This window comes from Lepisosteus platostomus, chromosome 20 (genome assembly GCF_059453375.1).
Source record: "Lepisosteus platostomus isolate fLepPlt1 chromosome 20, fLepPlt1.hap1, whole genome shotgun sequence".
Classification (NCBI taxonomy): domain Eukaryota; kingdom Metazoa; phylum Chordata; class Actinopteri; order Semionotiformes; family Lepisosteidae; genus Lepisosteus; species Lepisosteus platostomus.
In genome coordinates this window covers 6,939,677-6,962,741 of record NC_142630.1, presented here as the reverse complement: position 1 = coordinate 6,962,741, position 23,065 = coordinate 6,939,677, and the positions used below count along the sequence as shown (strand labels likewise).

At 36.3% G+C, this 23,065-nt stretch overlaps 2 protein-coding genes across 3 annotated transcripts in view; both read left to right on the top strand.

Moving 5' to 3' along the window:
• Window positions 1–153: 153 nt before the first annotated feature.
• Window positions 154–2,089, top strand: bola3 (bolA family member 3). Its single transcript, XM_088613474.1, has 4 exons — window positions 154–333; window positions 609–735; window positions 1,028–1,116; window positions 1,312–2,089. Exons 1-4 carry the CDS (start codon window positions 289–291, stop codon window positions 1,375–1,377), a joined length of 327 nt encoding a protein of 108 aa, XP_088469600.1. The 5' UTR covers window positions 154–288; the 3' UTR covers window positions 1,378–2,089.
• Window positions 2,090–3,587: 1,498 nt separating this feature from the next.
• The window catches only part of vat1l (vesicle amine transport 1-like), a 41,157-nt gene continuing 21,679 nt past the window's right edge, over window positions 3,588–23,065 (top strand). The window contains exons 1-9 of one of the 2 annotated variants that reach the window (XM_088613471.1): window positions 3,588–4,260; window positions 4,984–5,140; window positions 5,739–5,897; window positions 6,502–6,570; window positions 9,724–9,950; window positions 12,189–12,318; window positions 16,722–16,937; window positions 19,289–19,431; window positions 22,856–22,959. In XM_088613471.1, the coding sequence (XP_088469597.1) occupies window positions 4,985–5,140; window positions 5,739–5,897; window positions 6,502–6,570; window positions 9,724–9,950; window positions 12,189–12,318; window positions 16,722–16,937; window positions 19,289–19,431; window positions 22,856–22,959 (1,204 nt within the window). In that variant the 5' untranslated portion in view covers window positions 3,588–4,260; window position 4,984. Of the gene's footprint in view, window positions 4,261–4,983; window positions 5,141–5,738; window positions 5,898–6,501; window positions 6,571–9,283; window positions 9,951–12,188; window positions 12,319–16,721; window positions 16,938–19,288; window positions 19,432–22,855; window positions 22,960–23,065 lie in introns of those variants that run through there. The other variant, XM_088613470.1, reaches the window with a different exon arrangement.

Below are 23,065 nucleotides of genomic sequence, written 5' to 3'. Positions count from 1 at the left end.
GGTATTAGAGAGGTATTATTTGGAGGTCAAGAAAAATATGATGATGCTCACGATGACTGTATAATAAAATGCAGTTCTCCATCTGAGGCAGCAGAGAGCAACAGAAGATTTTTACAAATCGCGCAGTGGAGAAAGATGGGTAATGACGTCATAATAATGGGACTGCACGGCGGAGAAGTGACTTTGAGACACTTGACTGAACGAAATAGATGGATTAGTATTTGCTTTATTACTTATCTCTATTTTGTGACAATTTAAATATACAAACGTATCCTCTGGGACTTCACAATGATTTCAATTAGGTCATTTGCCAGACTACTTCGGAAGAGTGAAGTAAGTTACAAGTTAAGTAATATCCTTACGTCAAATAGTGATACTTTTCTTAGTGATAGATTTTTAGTGATTTAGTGCTACTAAATTTAAATTTTGAATGCATTGTAAAACAGAACGGATTATAAATAATACGAATTTAAGTGGCTATCCGTGTTCTACGACTTAAATGCGTTCATTATGTTAAAATATAAAAAGTAGTGTGGAATGCTGTTTTTGCTTAACGTGTTATCGATATAGATATAGACTTAACGGCAGTATTTCACCTGTTGTTACAGACTCTGTTAATAACTGGGCAAATACAACGAACTATGGCATCCCAGACAGATGGAGAACAACGAATCATACAGATACTGAAAGAACAATTCCCTGAAGCCAAGTCTCTTAAAGTAGTCGATATTTCAGGTAAGTATCCTTGTGCAATACAAAATAACACACAATTGTAGTGGCTTTTCATGTTTTTTTTTCATGATTTCTTTCATTTCACGTTGAGGTGTTAAATGCTGTTTCATTTCTTGTGGTGTCTTGATGAGCAGATAGTGACTTAGTTTAAATTTATTTCCTCAGCGGTGTTGAAAATGATTTTCAGTTAGTAAAAAGAAACAGCTCCGTTTTAGAGTAGACCTGTTAATGACATTATGCAACTTAGAGGCTGGCTATGGTTTTATGTAAAGGATTTATGTGCAATGTTTCTTAGGTGGCTGTGGGGCCATGTATGAAGTACACGTTGAATCACATGAATTTAAAGGGAAAAGAACAGTGCAGCAACATCAGCTAATCAACGAGGTATTGTTTCATTTCCTTTTAATTATTAAATGTTCATAATTACAGTTTACGTAATTAAGACAGACATTGAGTATGTTCAGCAAAATATATTAAGGACTAACCTGTTTTTGTCATGATTGAAAAATATATATATTTCACAGAACTTCTTTTACAGAAGAGAGATGCTTGGACTCACACCTGGCTTTCTTTCTGTAGGCACTCAAAGATGAAATTAAAGCAATGCACGGACTCAGAATATTTACTGCTGTCCCTAGTCAATAAGACAAAGAAATGCAGGTGGCTGGGACATAATTTCCTTCTAGACCATGGAGTGGACATTGGATGGCTGAACACAAAGAAGAGGAAAAGGAAAACATAGCCATCATTAACACATTTAATCTGAGGAACTTTTTGTTTAAAGAAAAACTTCTGAAAGGTTTTGGCTGTTACTGTTTTTCTGTGATTCTGCTAGTTCAAAAGAACTGTCATCTTGAAAGAGTGGTTTATGGCAGGGACTGAAATCATATATATATAAAGGGTTGTGCTTTAAAATGTAATAAATACACCTTTTAGATTCTCAAACCTCAATTCTTGCAGATTATGATTATTTAATGGTTGTCTTTTTATGCTGCATCTTTATGGTGTGTGACAGTTGTGCTTTAATTTCAAAAGCTACATTCAATTGTCAGTGCAACAGGGATTTCATTGACTTTTGTCTTAACATATGACCATTTATAATAAATTCAATAAAACTGTCATTTTGTGTTTTAATCGGTAATTGAGCAGACTTTTGTAGGTCTTTGTAGAATGATTTGGATATTGTTTTGCTGTAGGAACTTATAAATTTAAGAAATTAATCATAATTGTATGTTGACCTAAAATAAAGCATTAGGTTGGAATGTTTTGAATAACATCAGTGTGCAAAATGTACACAGTTGTAATCTTGTTGTACACAGTTGTAAACAGTAAAGGTTTCAAACTTTAAAAATGAAAAGGCAATCTCTTTATTATTTACCAACATTATAGCAATTAAAAATTTGAAGTCAATATTTTTTTTAATTTGTTGGTTTCACCACATTTAATTATAATAATAATTATAATAATTGCTTACACTTATATAGTGCTTTTCTGGACACTCCAGTCAAAGCGCTTTACAGGCAATGGGGACTCCCCTCCACCACCACCAATGTGCAGCCCCACCTTAATTTATTAATTTTGTTTTGTTCTTTACTGAATACTAAGTAATATAGCCTAAGCATGATGGTTTTTAGCAATTGAAAAACTTAAAAATAGGATGACAATTTAAATTGTTTGGTTGAATGGTCTGTATGCTTTAGGTTATGGAGTATCTGGTGTTCCCAGAAGGTTTTTTTTTAACACTAATACTCTAGTAATACAGGAGTCTCCTACATACTTTTGTTGTCTTAAGGTGCAATAGTATTAAAATCGTATCAGATCCAAGTACAGATTATGTTGCAAGTCACTTTCATTGTGGTCAGTTTTCAGAAAGTCTTTGTGTTTTCTTAGGTATAACCTACTGAGCTTTCACAGCTATGGCCTTCGAACTCACCTTTTTTTACCACTTGAATGTTAGGTTTCAGTTTCAGAAATCTCAGTACATTTATCAGTGTGGATGAGTTTTATAGACTAGAGCATATCGGATATAAGATGGACATTCTTTAAAATATTTTTCTCAGTTTTCATTAAGTTTTGTCTCAGGCTGCCATTATCTCTCGGATGTGAATGCTTCTTATTTTTGTCCTTCACTTTTTTGCTTGTTCTTTGATGATTCTGCTTTTATCTAATAAATTCCCCAACACAATTCTATCGCAGGTCAAATGTTAACCTTTTGACCAAGGAAAGTAAACACATCATGTTTAATTTCTGACCTATTCTGAAGCTGCTATGGCCTTTTCTCATAGTTTTAAGATATCTTACATTTCTTGGAGTCCTCACATTTTACAGCATACGTGACTACTACAGAAGAGAACCATAAAGCACTAGCTGTGTGGGATAACTGAGCTGCTCCAACTCACTGTTAGTAAACACAATTAAACCTGTCTTCTTATGGAAACCTGTGTAACCTTCTAGCGCTATGACCGGGAATGTGTCTTTTAATTAATTTAATCTATTAATATGTTTATATGTAATTACAGAACTGACATACAGCATTCCCCGTGACAGAACATAAAACGAGAAAAATGAGCGAACGATAGCTTTAAATTGTGGGAGGAAGTGATTGTTTACACAGGAAGTAATGAGATACCGGAAGTGAATTGTGGACAGCAGTAGTAAAGGGAAGCAATTTTGCTGAATCAGTAGATGTGTCTAGTGAAGAATGGAAGAGAGATTAAGCTGTTAATCATTAGTCTGTTTTAAAATCTGGTTGTAAAGCTAAATCATCTAACCAAAATTAACCCGATAAATTATCAGATTCTGCATCTGCAAATATTTTCATTTCTGATAATTTATCGGGTTAATTTTGGTTAGATGATTTAGCTTTACAACCAGTTTTACTTCAGAGCTTTTCTTTGTGGTCATTTGAGAAACTGAGTGAAATGATTCTTTTTAGGGAATCATGAAGGAGAAAGGGTTAAATCTTTGTGAAAGAGAGCTCATGTTTTATATTCGAATAAGCAGCACAATTGTAGCCAAGCAAACGCAGGAAGCGCGTACTGTACTAATCAATTGTAACAGCGTCAAATTAAGATTAAAAGGGAAAAAGTGCTTATTCTCGTTAACAAATATAAGATACATACAAAGGACAAGCAGGAGGTGAAAAAAAAACATTCGTAGTGCTGCGTTTATATTATTCCAGTTTGCTGTGTTTATGGTTTTTAAAATATGTGCCATTAGTGTAATGTATTTTTTTCCATTTTTAAAATAGGAAACTACCTTCTTCATCCAACAGATGGAGCCATGTTTAGTTGGCCACTTATTTCTGTTTCCTTTCCAACAGCTTACTCAGTTTTTAGCTTTATGGTTCTTCTGTAGGGCTCACTAACATATTGCATTAGCCTTTTCTGTATTCCTTTAGTTGAGGTACAGTTTTGAAAGCTCTGCTCGAAATATGCCCCCACCTTACTGAGACTGAAGTTCAATTGTAGATGTCCAGGCTAAAGTAGCTTTTCCCTGTTTTCTCTCACCTCTTCAGGTTTGCTCCAGGTAGGTCCCAGTACGCGTTTTTATTTCCTGTTAAGGAAACGTCTCTACGGAATGCAAGGCAGTACAAACACCTTGCTCTGGCTGTGGAATTAATACTGTTTAAAAAAAAAGAAAAGACAAATTCGGCCCATTGGGATAGTACGTTTATTATTTACAATATTAAAATACGAGTGTTTAGGTATTGTCTTGAATTGCAAATGTAGGAATCTGGAATACTCTGTAATGGATTTATTCGCATTCTAATTGAATTTATTTAAAGCAGCTGTGAATTGAATTTATATATTTTTATTTTGATGTTTCTACAACGAATCAAAATTAATATTAGGTCTTCTTAAAATCTTTTTACTTTGTTATTTAATGCTAAATAACCTAGTATTAATGTAATTATTTTTCTTTAAAATTCCTAAATATGTACATTTTCTTAACATCGTTGTAAAGCGCCTAATACAATTCTTGGGCTCGACACTTCAATGTTGGAGTAGCTTCATTTCTATATGTGCGATGTTAGGGGTACTTTGGGCATAAATACGCTTCCAGAGTGATATTATTGACGTTTATAACTTAACTATAATAGCATAATGGTTTGAGTTCTCACAGTTACATTGAAAATGAACTAATACGCACTACCAGTTAAAACCACAAGGCGGGGCAAAGCTTTCACGGACATGGACTTCTGGTTCGATAAGTGTGATCATGATTAACACGAGACTCCTGTCTCTGTAGGATGAACGTTAAAGAAAGGACTAAGACCATTCTGAAACGTTTTGAAATTGGAAACAGTTTTTCTTACCAGTCATCAAAGCAGAAAGCATCAGTACTGATTCCATTGTTTGTGAAAAATGGGGAACTACATGTACTAATGACTGTTCGGTCATTCCAGGTTAGTGTGACTTTTTTAAATATTAAAAAAATAAATAAAAGTATCCTTACGGAGAGTGAATTGTCCCGTGTAAAATCCCACGACTACATTGTTAAAAACTAGTACTTGATGTGTTATTTTCGTTTTATGATATTGCAAGAGTACCTCATTTAATTTTGTCATTATAATTGCTAGTTACAATAATTCAAAGATATTATTCCAAATAGTATTTTGGAATTGCTACCATTTGTGAGGTTTGAAGATGCACATTTGAAGCCTTTGAGCAATGAATTTTAGAGTGCACTTCATTGCGATAATAACATTACAGAAATTAATGTCCACATTTATATTGCCTATTATGTAAAGGTCACTGATAACTAATCTATTAAAGAGATTTAAAGAAAAACTAAATTCCATTTTGTGCTTTACATATAAAGTCTTAAATCCTTTTTATGAGATTTGCTTAACAGTGTCATACTCAAAAATTGTGCAAGAGAATTGAATGAATGAAGAACTCATTTTCTTCTTAAATAGATACACATGCAAGGATTTATTTGTAGAGTGGCACTGAAATTCACTAACCCAAACCAATAATTTGGTAACACCTCTTTTCTCTTAGCTAAACACCAGTGGTGGTGAAGTGTGCTTTCCAGGTGGGAAGTATGAACCTAAGGACCACAATGAGATCGACACAGCACTGAGAGAGACTAGAGAGGAGATAGGATTGGTACCTGATCAGGTCGAGGTTGTCTGCAGGCTTTTTCCAGTTATGACAAAGGTAATCACCTGTTATTATAAATAATGATTGATTTCCTCAGACAAGTGAGCTATTCAGTGCAGTTACTCTTCACTGTTGTCTTAAGGAACACATTCATTTTTTTTGCACAGTGACAGTTTCTTTTGTTTTGTGGTTTTCCTAGTGTTTCCACCTGTGATGTACCAGCGTTGGCAGAAATGGTGTCTGCGATTCACATTTACTACTGAATGCAGACATGTTGTGAGAATGGTTCTGCAGAGTAAGACACTTGAATAAAGAATTCATAAAAATGGAGGGTGGTATCTTTTATGTAAAACTCAGTATTAGTATTTTTGTACATCTGTCCTTTATAACTTTGCAGTCCATACAACCGACTGGCACCACCTGTAGCACACAGATCCAGATAGACAGGAAACATATCTTTTAACTTATTGTTAAAGCTGACATAGTCGGAACCACAGTTGGTACAGACTGCTTTGTTAGCTGGATCTCAGATCACAGTTGTCGAGAAGTCTTGATGGAATTTATTAAGCGGTTCTAATATTTTTTTTATCAGCGGGAAAACTGTTTATCTTTTTAATATTTGAATAGATCACTGCCTTTATTAAATTGTTTTGTTTTTCAGAAATTCATTGTGACGCCCGTAGTGGCATTCATTGAGGATTCTTTCCAGGTTCAGCCAAACCCTGAAGAAGTGAGCGATGTCTTTACTGTTCCTTTGGACTACTTTATAAATCCAGCTCACCACTTTTCACTGGACATTCCTGGTTCACCTGGGATAATTCATTTCTTTACCTACCTGGACACAGAGTCTGGCAAATCATATGTAATTTGGGGACTGACAGCAACATGGGCTTTGCTTGTTGCAGTCTTAGCACTTGGAAGGAAGCCGGGGTTTAAAGTGGGCTTTGATGTAAGCAACCCACTACCTCAATTCCAGCACAATCTAGAAACTAGGAGTAAGCTGTAATCATTTTCCAGGTTCCTCAAAATCCACTTCAGATCTACTATAGGCTCTTGTGCTCTGGTCATCAGTTTGCTTAAGGGCTGGTAGGCGATTCTCTCAGTTCTTAATGGACTGATAATGTGTAATAGGTTTCAGATGCTTAAATTGAAACTCGTTAGTAAATATTTCTTTGTATTTAGGTGCACAAAAATGTGAAGATGATCACAAGATAACAGTGATACGTTTACATATCCTTCAATGCAGTTTTAATTTTTTAAATATCTGTTTTCTGGAAATGGTTCTAGTATTTTCATTATTTATAAAATGCAGGGCGTTTATAATCTATTTGCATTTTTTATGGCTGGCACCCTATACAGCTCTGCCATTTCCATCTTTATTTGGCTGCACACTCATACTTTGTGTTGAGAGTGCACAGGTGTAACTGATCCATTCCTGATGCTAATTTTCTACCCATAATTAAATACGTGTGTATGCAGCAGGCTGGAAAATGGAGAGACTGTATTCTCAGCCAGCTTGCCAGAGGACAACAAGGTGGTGACTATCACCTGTAATTGAGTGCACTGGGAGGTAATTAGAATATTGGCCATTAAAGGGATAATTAACCATTTTACTTAAAGGTGCACAGTCTTGCACAGATGCAATGAGTAACGTTCGGAGATATTAGGAGCCTCACATCATTAATTGGGCAATTGGGTTTTGGTAGCAGTGTGACAGAGGATATTTCAGAGTCCTTCTGTGGTAATACCGTTACAATCTCTGCAATAAAGAGACACTTCAGTGTTGCTATCGTGAGTTTTTGTGTGCTCAGATCCCTGAAGCCACGTTACTCTGGGGTGGAGTCTAGGGATTAATGCCCTGATGGAGAAAAACAAAAGTGCTGACCCTGAATGTTTTATTTTTCATTTTGAAAATCTGTGTGAAATACATTTCCAGATACTGACAGCAGCTACTGATCCAGCTCATTCTGAGTGGGAGAAACTAGAGAAGAAAATGGGACCAATAGGCTGATGAGACCCAGCTCTGTGGTACGAGTAGATAGCAGATTAATTTCATAATCACCAGCACAAACTGAAAACATTATAAAGTAAAACTAAGTTTTGACTTTGCTGTCTAAGATCTTTTAGATGGTACTGTATGTATTGTGATATACTCAGGAGCAGGGTGCTGTGGCGGGCACGTTTTAAAGAGGTGGATTTCTGTAGAGCAGACGCACAGATGCACCCATAAGATCAAAAAGGTGCCTTCTTATTTTTACAGTGTAAGGAAAAAAAACAAAACACAACCTCTTATTTGAGCCTGAGCTGTCCATTAAGATCCCTTTCTCTAAAGCCAGGCAGCGTTAACCACATAACCACAATACTGTCTCTCTAAAAATCAAAATCTCTTGTCCAGAACTCACACGCCACAGCATGCCAATTGGTTGGTCATTCTGTCAGCTCATCCTTCCACTGGCACCATGCTCAGGCTCCAGATTGCAGATGCACAACCCCGGAGGCCCCCACTTCCAGGTTTTAAAGTGTCACTTCACCAGTTGTTGTGCTTCAACTGGTCAGGTGACGGAGGATGGCAGGTCATGCCCCACCATTTCCTGAGGAAGATAATTAAGACAACAGCTGCCATCTTGTCTCCACCTACTGCTCTCTTACAGTATACACTGTAAATACATTTAGGATTAGACACTTGACTTTCTTCAGTCTGCCTAACTTTTTGTAAAAACATTTTTCCTACTGTTGATAACATTAGGCAAATGGAGATACAAGTCCAAATTCAGGCTCAGATGCTCTTTGAGCTTCGACATCGGACAGGTTTATTGTACGTGATGTACAAGTATGTTACAAGACTTCAACATGCACCTATATTCTGAGTCTCTCGGCCTAGGTGCGGATGCGTGGGCCCATATTTATTTAGTTAATGGCGTTGCTATGGAGACAGCCTCGCTGGGCTGAAAGACTTGCTGCCATAGTCATCACTTAGTGATGATGAGTTCTGTCAGGGATGTAGCTCTTTTGAGAACAACAGTAAGCTTAACTACTAGTAGTAATACTGCAATTGAACAAAGATAAGCTGCACTCTGTGTACATTTGGTGCTATTTTTTGCTCGATTTTATTTTTCCAGTGTGCCACATATTTGTTTTGATACTGATCTAGTGAGGCATTAAGGGCAACATTCATTTAATGAAATAGATGAGTATGTTGTTTACTTAATAGTGAATGAGAGATGTAAAATGCAGTCTAGGAACTCGTTCATGCCTATAAGAGCACACCTGTTTAATATCCCTATCACTCCACTAGAAATCCCTAATTAATGGCAATTTTAATCCATGGTGCCTTGGGTAGAAAAACATCAAATTGTGGTTTCTGAACCTGCCAATGTCATGCATTCAAATACATTCAAGCGTCACAATAATAAAGACAACTTGACGTTTTGGACAGATAAAACCGGTGCAAAACGAAAAACGCAGACTAGGAACTATACAGTTGGGCACAATGTTGTGTTTTTGCAGAACCGTACTCTGTAACGTGTAAAGTGGAACAAAAACGGCAGTTCTGACTATGGGAAAACGCCTAGACAGAACTGACGTACTAGTGTACTGCGATATTTGAGCAGCTAATGAAAATTACGTTAAATTTCCACATGGGAGACAATAGACTGGTGTTTCCTCTTGATTCTCTTGAGGTGGTAGGTGCGTTTTTGACCTGCACATTTATCTTCAGTTTTACGGTAAATTGCTTTATCTGAGAGGAGGAATAAATCCGTTCAGCCATTGTACACATTCATTCTGTGCGCTACAGCCGAGGAGTATTGCGGTGAGCACAAAGGAATACCATAGCAGCTGCAGGAGCCCAGTGGTTCCTGAGCATCTTTTCTATTTTCTGAAGCCCATAGTAGACATGGCAAAGGAAGGACCGGAGAAAACAGAAGAGACGGAGCATATGATAGAGAAGAATGGAGGCAAGGAGCAGGACACTGTCCTTGCGGCTGCAGACACTAAGGAGATGCGAGCCGTGGTGCTGACGGGCTTCGGGGGGCTTAACAAACTCCGAGTCACCAAGAAGCCGATGCCCGAGCCTCAGGAAGGGGAGGTCAAAATCCGCGTCAAAGCCTGGTAATTCGATTGAATTATTTAAAGTCCACACAGAAAATCAACAACACTTGCAGCGTTTTACTCTCATAGTCGTCGTTTAACAGGTAACCGGCGTGCTGTAACTGTGCGCTCGGCACCACAGGTTAGCGGTTCCTGAGGCTGCACCACTATCGGAGCAACTCCGAAGTTTGCGCATGTACTTGTACCCGATAGACGCGAAATGACATTGGAAATGGATGGTCGCAGGTTAATTAACTTTAAAATTGAACATCCTTCCTAATAATATAATAGAAGGAGTCCACATGTGGGGGAAAGAATAGAATTATACCACCACGCCCGCAAACAACACATTCTTTATGCAGGTTGTATAGGGCTGTAAGGGTAAATTAGAGATGTACCTTGTCTTCGTTCCGGAGTACAGTATTCATTAACGTTCAAGGATGTGTTACAATATGTATAGAAATTTCAAGTTAGAATATAATCATTGATAATACGGTTAGAGCGTTGAAGGGAAAGGACAGAAATCTTGTATGTAACCAGTGCCAATATAATTATAGTAGCATACGGAATCTTTGTGGACTGGTAGCATTCTTTTACGAATTTATGCGCTAAAACACGTGATTTTTCCAGTGCTCCCGAAGTTCCAAATAAATACAATTGCTACAATATTCTAATTCTAACAAATTGTTACGTAATTAAATTGTTTTTTTTTAAGTAGAAGATCTCTTGAAAATAGTAGCACAGGTAATAAAAAAGACTTAAGAATGTTTCTGATGTCTTTGATTTTCGTTCACGTCCCAAGTGTACGCTTATCATCCATAACCTGCGCTGTGCAAAACATCTCCAATAAAAGCCAGCATTTTGTTTGGAATCGCTGATCCATACGTGCTGCAGTTATGCTGTTTCGATAATGAGCTCATGTTAGTTTACCTTGTACAAAGCGCAGATCTCGCTTCGACACTCGGTATGCTATTGTAGTTTTCAATCGATACGTTTATCTGGTTTTTCTGTAATGGGAAAATCAATTTTGCAAATGTCAGACAATGCTTGCAGTATTAACCCCACCCCCCAAATAGTTAAAAAAACTGTTTAATCTGATACAGAGACAGTGAGGTTTGGATGTCAGTGATTTCAGTAGAAACCCAGAGACGCTGAGAAGTTCAATCTTGATTGCAGGACTTAATCACTTAATCACTAACAACTCAAGAACATTAGCAGAAAATATAATTGAGTCTTGAGTGAAATGAGATTCCCATCATTCTAAGGGAACTGTGAGTTTACAGCATGTATGAATGCCTTGGTTTTCTCTCCGAGAGAGAGGACAGCAATATTGCATACACTACATTCCCTCTAAAGGTTTGTGATTTGTTTTTTATGTTTCCCCATCTACATGAAGATGCTTGCAATGCGCTCCAGTGCTTCGCTGTGAGCGCTGATGGTAATAAACAGTAATCCATTGTCCATGGATTCTCACACATAGGTTTTACAAGGAAAACTTGGCTCACATCGAGTAATAGGGGATTTACTGTTGGTAAATTCATTAGTCTTCGTGATCATTAAGCTTTAGAATGCTTTGTTCTATAAGCAGCGTGTGGTTCAATGGTAAGAGTTAGTTACCATTCTGCAACAGAGAATGCTATTATCATCATATATTTTTTCTCACATTTTCCACTGTATCCCACAGTGTCCTTGGAATTGTAACTTTCTTAATTGGCTGGGAGTAATGCAAAGTGCTCTAGAGTCTCAGTTAGAAATGGGAAAATACATATGCATCTGAATGGCAAAGTACAGTAAAAGGTGCAAATAATTATGACCTGTACTAAAGTTGTTGATTTTGTCCACGCATCACTTCATTTCGCTTTTTTTATAGCATTCAAATGCCATCTTAGCTGTAAATTGTTTAATACATTTTAATAATAAGGTACTGTAATAATAATACGCACAGGTAATGAGTTGCTCTTCAAAATTAGGCATCCAGTACTGTAAGTACTGCGAAAGGATTCTATGTGTTGATGAGGCCTCGATGGATGGTGTTCTGGCAGAAATGTCTCTCTCTGTTGTATAAAGGCTGTATCCATGCTGTGGGTCTCTGGACATGGGTAACTAGGCCTGCATCATCATAATTTCAGAAGGCAGCTTCTAGGAGACTGTGATAATGGGCTATCACTTCTGCACTAGTGCTCTCTCGGTCTGTGCAGGGTGAGTGCCGCTTGTGCTGGATTTTGAAGTTGTGAGCAATCTGATTTTTCTTTCTTATAGTGGCTTGAACTTTTTAGACTTGATGGTTCGGCAAGGAAACATCGATAACCCTCCTAAAACGCCTCTTGTTCCGGGATTTGAGTGCTCTGGGATAGTTGAAACTCTAGGAGAAAATACCAAGGGATTTGAGGTGAGTAAAAAGCCAAAACATATTTTTTACACAAATCTGTTAGTTGGGCTTATTGCAACAGCAAACATTTCTGGCAAGCATGTAAGAGCAGAAATGGGCTTGTTGTTTTGAAATAAAGAGCCAATGTCTCTAAGAAATATTACATTTTAGAATGTGATGAAAAAAGAAATTATGACAGAAATTAAATTGCAAAGCTCATCTCACATTCAGATTTGACACACTCTTTCCACTTCTGTTTCCTTTGTTAACTAATTTTAAATTGGTGTGCATATGTAAAATCACACAATTAATCAAATATTGTCATTACAGTACTAAATATGATATATTTAAAGTGGGAATTTGTATTTAATTTTCTGATAAATCCACTCTAATAATAAAAAAAACTTTCAAATTAACTTAAGAACTGCAAAGTATTGAAGAAGGGAAGTGGGTCAAAGAGATGGGGATTTAATTACAGGATTAAAATGTTTTATTAAAGCCATTAAGCAGTGATTCAGGACTTCGCTTAAATTATGTTCAGAACATACTGCAGAAAGATAAGAGTTCAAATTGAAAAGTCTTAGTCAGATGACTGTTGCTAAAGAAATCAAACAGAATTGATTTCTGAGCAGGCTATTCAATCCACCAATCCACCAATCCAGAAATCCACGGTTCATACCCTTTCCCTTGGGGAAAAAGGCAAACAGGCGTCAAGTCTTTTGGCATGCATATACAGATATACACTACTATGTAAAAGTCAGACATTGTATGTGCAATCAGGAATTGGAATATGTACAGTATATATGTTTCTCTTCACCTCCACTAATATTTTCTGCAGTTCTAACAATGTTGACTGTTAGGGAGAGAAAAAACCCCGAGATTGGTATACTTTAATCCACAGTGGTCTGAACCTTCAAAAATCTGTCCACAATAACTCAGGGTAAACTGCAGATGAGCAGCCGGTTTGAAGAGTTATATGATCTAATCCATCACATTTACCAATCAAATTTAATTTACTCATAGTCACGTGTACTTTGTCTTTAATATAATCAGATTAACTCTGGACATTTGTTAAAATCCAAGGATTCTTTTTGTACTACAAAATACAAATTTACCAGGATTAATTTTGAAGCATTGTGTGGTACAGTAATTAAATGATGACACAAAAACGTTTTATGATTGAGAGCTGGGTCTTTATGCTTTATGCATAAGCTTTCCAGGAAAAATAAGATTCAGAATTGGACTACTAAAAGATGCAGTTCACATGATTTTTGGAACAAGCACAAAAGGAAAAATCCTACAAATGCCTCATGCTTTAAGTTAATGAAGATTTGCCAATAATGGAAAAAAAAAACATTTTGCCACTATTCTGTGTCATCATAATTTTTCTTGGAGCAGAATCTGTGGAAAGGAGTGGAAATAAAACAGAAAAAAAACTCTTTCCATGCATCGTATTGTGTGTGGTAAACAGTCTATATCTTGCAAACAATTGCCTGATGATATACAGTAGTTCCTTGAAGCAAAATTGTATAAAACACAAAGTACTCCATTACCGCTGAAAATTATTCTCCATTCATCTTAAAAAAAAATGTATTTCTGACACCTTCAGTCATTACTGCGTAAGACTTGGATGGCATGTGTTAGAGTTATTCACGCAATGATTCACACTAAGTTTTTTTCTTTTGCAAACGACTACAAATTCTAGCTTCCTATTCAGTATCTAAATTAAGCAAATGAAGTGCTATTTAACATATTTAATGAAGGGCTATGATGGAGCTGCTATCAGCTCACTATCACAAATTCATTGGGCTTTTCCCTTTCTATTAGAGTTTTCATGATTAAAAAGGCATTTTCCTTCCATGCTTGATAACAGATAAGGATTTTACTAAAGAAGCAGCATATGACCTTAGAACTTTTATTGGTAATTACAGAGTTGTTTCTGTAGTTATTGGCACTAAACAGATTTAATTATTCCAATATCTTCTTGGAAGCCTCTCTCTGAAGGATTTTAATTAACATTTATTCCCTTTCCATATAAGAAGAGCAGTAATGGTCAGTTTCAAGAAGCAGGGATCATTTTTAAAAACCAGTTTTAAAATTAATTTAAAATACTGATAATTAAAAACAATGTAGTTTTTTGCAAGAACATACTGTGTGACTCTTTTGGCTTCATCTCGGTAAAATCAGTCAATTAAATGCAAAAGTAGCTTTTTTTCTGTGCATACAAAATATGTGTACAGACGCGCAAGTGTATGTGAAGTTCATCATCGTATTAGAGATACCAGGTATTTGTACTGTTACAACATACGAAGATCACAATATATCCAACAATCAGCACATCATCGCCATGGGTTTAATACAGTATAAGCCTCAAATGATTTAATTTAAGAATTTAATTTCATTTCATTTCTTATGATTTTAAAATGCTGTGTATATCAAGGGGATAAAAAAAGAACAGAGCAAATATTCTCTTTGATTGTAAACATTTCCCCTACAATCACAGAACTAATGCTAATGCTGATAACTTGAAAAACCCTCTTGACTATCAAGTACCTTCAATAGTATAAAACCTTTGTCATTGCCTGTCAGTTTTTTCAACATTTCTATCTCAGTCGAATGAAATTGAGGCAACTAAAAACCTTATAAATTTTGATATCGACAGATCAAATCATTATTTTTAAAAATTGATTTTCCATGTATTTTTTTATTGAATTCCCACCCAAGTTTGACTCAACGACTGTTTTTAAACTTGACTCATCAGCAATTAGCATTTACGCATTAGCAGAGAACAAGACATGTGGATGTGGTCATCTGACATGCCCACATTTCTGACACACCGCAAACTGCATTGGACCTGAAGAGAAGAGGACATTTGCTACATCTTGAGAGCCTTGAGTTTCTCAGAAGGCAGTCAGCTAGTAACATGAACCAGACTCAAACTTGCAATGTCTCCAAAATCAATCAATTCCAAAGCTCAGACTGTGCTCTGAGAAAGCACTCTTACTGCTTAAGACACCGGGGAGCCCTCAGGCTAAACCATTCTGTCTTTAAACTTGTGTTAATTATCCATTATACCCTTAGACTACTACAGAGAGTAGTTACAAGCCTAATTCACCTGCTTGTGTGCTCCCTTCATTAGACAAGTCATTGTTTTAGAGATTTCTGACAGTGACACAGAGGTCAACACTGGACAAAGTCACAGGTCAAACTGTACTAATCTGTCATACTCTGTTGTACACATTAAAGTAGCACTGTTTATGTGCAAGGACTAGGCCCTTGCTATGGGTATGAGGTCATTAGCAAGGTAATGAAGGCTGTGTTTTTAAGACATCAAAAAGGATTGTGAATTTCTTCAGACTATAATTTAATTGAGACACCTTATTTTCGTTATGTGTGACTAGTGTTTTATCTCCTTAAAACAGTGTCAAAGGAATATCCTTTAAACCCCGCAGAGAAAAACGGTTAATCTCATGAGATTATGTGTGTTCATTAATCAGCAATTTGCAACTCAGATTAATCCAGCAAAGTAACAGTGTTTCTTGATTGTCTTAGTGTGATGCCATTCACTATATATAGCCATAAACTACAGTAATGCTTAAATTTGGACATGGCTGGTTTAGACAGATCTGTAAATAATATTTGGTGTTGCTTCTTAAATTATTTGTGCATTTAAAATACCCATCATATTAATCTTGTACTGTAGCCTTCCTTGCTTTGTTATATACTGTACAGTTCTTTACGATACAAATCTGTCAATATACTGGCTTAAGCAGAATTGTGTGACACTGAAATGGGTCTCTCAATTCTAGACAGTTTTAAGACAGTAAATGAAAGTCTCTGTACTGAGAGTTGTGAATATTATGTGAAAGCATGTTCAACAGATTACATCCAGATGATTCTGCTAAGGAACACATCCAATGCAGATGGTTTTAGGTTATAATTTTAGGTTTCTCTGTGGCCACTTGTTGTACAGTACCACTCTACTGTTGCCCAGAGTACCATACACCATCCTCTGGTCTGTAAAGACAGCGGGGTGCCTGATACTTTAAAGCATTGCCTCATTAAGAACCTTTTAGGAACCAGACTCACTTCAGTAAGGTTTGAATGGATCTGTGGTTGTATTGTTAAATGTAGATGTTTTATTTTAAAGTATCATTTGCTAGTTTTGTATAGGACATTTTCCTCTTGCTTTGTACTGTAGGTATTTAAGTGAATTCTATTTTATATTCAGGAAGTGTATTAATTAATTGAGACTGAAAGAAGACTGTTTTGGGGGTAGTAGTTTCTCTCAAGATTTGTTATTGCAAGGCTTCAAACAGCCAGGTGAAACATACAGCAAATCAGAATAATTAGATACATAATGATGACCTCTGTACACTCACTGCCCTCTGAATGAACTGTCTGAATGGATTGCTTTTTGTCAGATAGGAGATCGAGTCATGGCTTTTGTGAATTACAATGCCTGGGCGGAAGTGGTATGCACTCCCGCTGAATTTGTCTACAAGATCCCCGACGACATGACTTTTCCGGAGGCTGCTGCTTTTTCCATGAACTTTGTGGCTGCCTACATGATGCTCTTCGAAGTGGCCAATCTCCGAGAGGGAATGTCCGTACTGGTTCACTCCGCAGGGGGAGGTGTGGTAAGTCTGCAATGAAATCAAAATCAATGGAAGAAATGTTGTCATGGTAATGAGTCTGCTGATATGAAAACAGAATGGCAATTGAAGCATACAGTGAGGTGTTGATCCCAATATACCATTACATGTTTACATGTTTTGAGAAAACCTAGACAACAGACAACAGCTTTATATTTCAAATTGAGCCTTTTATATTATTATTATTATTATTATTATTATTATTATTTTTATTATGAAAACCAAGGGCTTAGAGTGCAGTAGAATATTCAAAGGGGCAGACACTGACATCAATTAAGTAAAAGCCCTTCTGAAGAAGGTTTTGATTCTGGATTTGAAAGGACTCAAGGAAGGTGACTCTCTGATACCCCTGGGGATAGAATTCCAGAGCTCTTGGACGTAGCAAGAGAAGGACCTGTCATGCATTGTATATAGTCAAGCTTGGAGGGCAAAGAGGAGACCAGAGTCAGATGAACGAGGGCTGCGAGGTGGGGAGTAGGAAGATAATTAGTGTACTTGGTACTGAGGTGCCAAGCGATGTAGAACCTTATAGAGGAGCATGAAGTCAAAATTCTTATACACTTTTAGTGTACAGCAGAGCTGTATTTTAAACAAAAATGAGAATCATCTACCGAGATGATAGAACAGGCATTTTTTAGTCACATGATGGACAATGATTAGTAGTTATACCTGTATAGAATAAAATCCAATATAATGGTATCCTTTATCTCTTAATAATTAAAAGCAGTGTAATTCTGTCACAAAGAATTCTTGATTTCTTTCTCTTTCTGTTTGAGAATCTCCTCTTCTGTACTTCGGAGAAGCAGATATTGAAATGTCTTTGGCAGTATGTCACAACAGTGTACTATTGATTCTTTCAATTGGCTGAAACCAGATGGTTTGTTCAAGGGCAGAGCATATATTTTTTAGATTCTTCTTTTTTCACCCCCATTTCAACAGTCAGTCTAAATACAATACTTTCCTATATAACACAAATATAACATAAATATTGTAATCATCACACTCCCCACACACGGATGTATTGCACTCCTTTTTGATGTGATTTTAAACCTGTTTCGTAGAACATATTGTCGAGCAGGCTGTATCTTAATAATTAAAGAGAACTAGCAGTGTAATTGCTCTGCAGGGAATTTCCCAGCGATTTCTTATATTCAGTCATATACAGTATTAACCTGCTGTGATCTCAGGTTTTTCCAAATGTGGTCAGCAGTCTGTGCCAAGTAGTGTGTAGCACCTATTGTGCGTAGCACAACAGCTTGTGTTGTGTAGAGTATTTTTGGGCTGATATGTCTGTGATGATGGAGACATTAATCATGCCAAGAGCTTTGGAATTATTACTAAGATATCTCTGATGGCATTAGATATCTGCTATATGAATTAGCTTTCTTTTGCTTTTTAAAATGACCATCCAGGATATTATTCATGGCCTGTTAACATATGCATGAACTTTCTGAAACTGTGGTAAACATAATTCTGTACATTTAGTTGTGATTTCCAAGATACATCCAGTACTGCATGTACTGCATTATCTTCACGTATTAAGATGATATAAGATGCACTATTATTCCCCTTCAAAATGATTAAGTAATTACTGTAGGGATTTGACAAGCACTCACAATTGCAAGGAATATAGGTGTTATTGTTTGTTTGAGGATGCTTGGCATTTTGTAGGGCTCAGTAAGAACTGACAAGGGAAAATGCCAAACACTGGCACATAAACAAACTAACGACCCTACTTGGCAGTGTTGCTGCTAAGATGAAGACACAGGCTTGTTTTTGATTATGGGCTATTAACCTCTTCTGTGACACCCAATATACAGTATAAGATCTTAATTTGCATCCCCCAGCTCATAAAAAAATTATGAGTCATAATATCTCGGAAATGAATCAGTTCTGCGCAAGAATATATGAAAACTGGTTGAGAGGTACAGTAGGAGTCTGAGCAAGTTTCAATCAGTTTCTCTACACTGGCAATACAGAGGATCAGTGAGTTAATTATTGGAAGAATCTTATTACTGTGCTATAGAAACAAAATCTACAAGTGGGATAATGAAAAACTGAACAACATTTCTACAGCCTTTTGTTCAAACAGCCCAGTAACAAGATCAAAATGCAGCACATGTCTATATTAAACTCAGATGAGAGCAGAGTGTATGGAGGTTGTTTATTTACAGTATTATGTGTACAATTGTATATTCTTAAAGTTTATTGAGTGTACTATGTTTGGTAGCAAGCAGTGTGTTAACTTCACCTATATAGGAAGTTAAACATCCTTTTTGTTTTTGTCATGCAGTTTTAAAAGTTGCTAATTGTTGTCTTTGGTGTGTGTTTTCCAGGGCCAAGCTGTCGCACAGCTATGCTCTACTGTAAACAATGTTATGGTTTTTGGGACAGCCTCATCCTTCAAGCACGAAGCCATCAAAGACTCTGTCACCCACCTGTTCGACAGAAATGCCGATTATGTGCAAGAAGTTAAAAAGTGAGAACCCTGATATTCTTCTTCGGGATGCAGGAGAGATTCTGGGAATTATGTTTATATACTCTCTCTGTACAATATGCTACTGTGATTTTTTTTTATATGGCAGTTTGGAGAAATACTGTATAGAATTTATACAGATACAACACAATCTCATTTTCCAGATAAGATGACTGAAAAATATGAAGCACATAAGATTTTGTGAAAGCCTACAATTTATCTTCTAAAAGATTAAAAAAAAAAAACACTTGTATGGTATAAATGAAATCGGTTCCCTGATCGGTAATTAAAAAATATGTTAAATTAAAGAATTTGAAGGAAGTCGTTGATGAGATGCTGCCCACATCGACACACCATACAAGCCCAGAGTTGAAGTGCTGTGATTAGCTGTTGGTTTCTCTGGTCTTGTATTGCACTCGTCTCCATGGCAACATGCATTTCTCCTTGGGAGAATGAAATATACAGTAAATCTGAAATGGCTGAGATCTCATGGTTTTCAAAGGACCTGGTTTACAAAGCCCTAACATTTCACTTCTAAGTAGTTTGTTACATCATGGCTTCACCAGATTCTGTTGGCATTTGTAGGATTCTGTACGTAGGATTCCATACATACCTTACACCTTTATTAACTTAATGAAGGCCCGTGGAACTGGTGTAGGAAAATAAATAATAAAGGTGATCATTTCAAAATTTCCACATATAAAGTGGAAATGGGCATCAACAGTTCAAGAAGTCACAGATGAATTTTAATTTCTGATGTCCACACTTTATGTGGATGTGGTGTCAACAGAAGATGTACCGTGTAGTAAATGAAGATCACATCATAGAATATAGTTACTTCTTATGTCTTTGCAGGTGAAATAACTGCAATGCTATGGGTATAAATATATATAGGTACAAAATACATTTCTGAAACCTAAGAATTTGAAAAATTTGAAAAGGAATGATATACCAGAGAGAAAGACATCTATCTTGGCACTAGGTTTGTGAGGGATGTTGTGAATTTGGAGCATTTTTGCAAATTTGGACAAGATTAAGCATGGTTATGTAGGAAGGCAGGGACTTGATCCCAGAATACGAGACAGAATGCATCTGACCCTGTGGATTAACTTCATTTTGAAATGCTTAGTCTTACGATGCTAAAAAGGTTTCCTGAGGATTTAGGATGACCACTGTGATAAGGGAGAATAATTCCACTTACAGTCATCTGAATGTCTTAGAATGTCACCAAAATCCAGGGAAATAGTCATGTTGTTCTTGAAGGATATTGGAGATAATCCAATTTGTAATTTCGTATAAAGACAATTCATGTTATTAATATTTCATATTATTCTAGAAGCCAATTCTGTAGCTGCAGCTTTTTGCTGTTGGATTCTACAGCAAAATAAGGGACCCAGTTCCATATCCCAGTCCCAGTTCCATGACTGGAAGATTTTTAGGGATATCATTGAAATACAAAAGGAGCATGAAATACAAATGAAAGGTATTTGGAAAATTCTCTGGATGAAAACTACTGAATTTTTATGCAGGTTCTGTATGATGTGGTAACAGCCTTGGGTGGATGTGCTGAGCAATGTAGTTCTTTCTTGAATTGAGGAAAAAAGGAATATCCAATGGAAAAGGCGATTAATTAAGTCTTTTCATCTCCACATTCCACTCCGGATCATAGCTTAAGTAACATTAAATTGGTTTCAAGTCACTCCTGGTACAACAAGCCGTTATATCACAAGACTGTAGAGTAGTTTGGCAGAGTAGACATTTTTCACTGTTAGAAATGGCTGGAGACTGCTTAATCGTCAACTTCGAATCCCAGCTCTTTCATTCTTGTAAAGTAATACTAATACAGTAGAGTTGCGATTCTTCCTTCTGCTTATATTAAAGAAACAGTGTTATTTCTTGATCATCTAAGTCATTCCAAGTCCGTTTTGTTGTCTACATTTAATTTTGTTTACAAGATGAGTACAACACTTTACAGAGAACTCCGTAAGATGCTAATCCACCTCACAAGAGCATGTGATGCAGTTTGCAGTGAAATAATTCTCATGTGATCTTGCTTTTTATGTATCTGTAGATATTTATTATTCTACTGCTCTATACTCCTTATGGCAAAGCAATGTAAGGAGTGGTTCTCATTATATAATAGACTAGATTGTTAGGAGAGGTTTTTGCCTCAGATGTCTTTGAAAATGTACCTCCTATAATTGGTAAAAAGAAACAACCAACAAATAAGTTAGTAAGTGTATGGTATAATGTAACTTGGATTTCTGATAAATTATTATTTATTAAATTATTGAAATAGCAGCGTGGTGGCACAGTGTTCAGTTCTCAGCACTGGGACCCTGGGTTCAATTCCAGAACAATTTAAAGGGAATACAAAATACTACCCAGCATTTCAGTTGATTTATAAGGTTGCATTTAGCTCCCAGTATTTGTACTGCACTGTTATTGAGGCAAGTTTCCAGCTCTAAGAGATTTAAAAAACCTTCAGCTTGGTCACAGAGTCAATTGATATGGCTATTGTGTGCCAGCAAGAGCTGACTCATACTTTCATTAAAACAAATGCATTAGACAGAAAAGTTCACTGTCGGATATAAACTCCCACCCCTGTAAAATTACAGTTTGATGTGTAGGTAAAGATCTATTTTCCGAGGCTGAGTCAGATGCCCTTTATCTTTGATGTTGTTTTTGAAAAAAAAAATCAAAATTACTTTTATCTAACAGACTCATTCGTAGCTGTCCCTTTGTGTATTCATAGTAGGAGGAAATACTTTTCTATTCTTCATGATTGCTGAATATTAAATGCATGACTGATATTATGCCTGGCTCTGGAGTCCATTCTTCAGACCAAGTTTTTAAGATTTTACCAGCACATTGTAAAATGTGAGCCTAGCATCATCGATTTTAAATTCCAAACTTTGTGCTACTGTATATACACGCATTCTTTTGTGTGTAGATTCTACATAAATGGCTACATCCCCTTTGTAAAGTCTACCGTAATTCCTACCATCAGTGTGTTTCTTTTCGAATGCATGTGCCCAAACCATAATTCATTCTGCTGTTTCTGTTTGCCTAATGTTTTATCAGAATCTAATGACTGATAGAGATGAGTAGCTGACATGGATCCCTGGAGCATACCACTGTGTTATATACTGTATGCCCTATTAGAGGTTGTGCCCCTTAAGATGATGCTGTTTCCTTTTTCTTAATCAGTTATTGATCCACATTTACTGTACTTGGATTCTTATGGCTTTTAATTTGAGCATCAGCCTTTAATGAGAGATCTTATCAAAAGTCTTCTGGAAATCAAAAGATATCATGTCATACTGTGTTATATAATTTCCTTGTTTTAGTTGAAGAATTATAGCATGTTCAATAAATAAAATCTAAAGCACCAGGAGGTATAATTATGTATGCCTATGTCTTTTAGAATTTCCCCAGAAGGAGTAGATATTGTCCTGGACTGTTTATGTGGAGAAAACACTGGAAAAGGCTTAGGCCTCCTAAAACCACTGGGAACTTACATCCTGTATGGTATGTATAGGAAATCTTGTCACAGACAAAGATTATTAGATTTATAGATTTATAAAATTTAAACATGCACTGAACTAAAAACAATGATGAACACATATATAGTAGA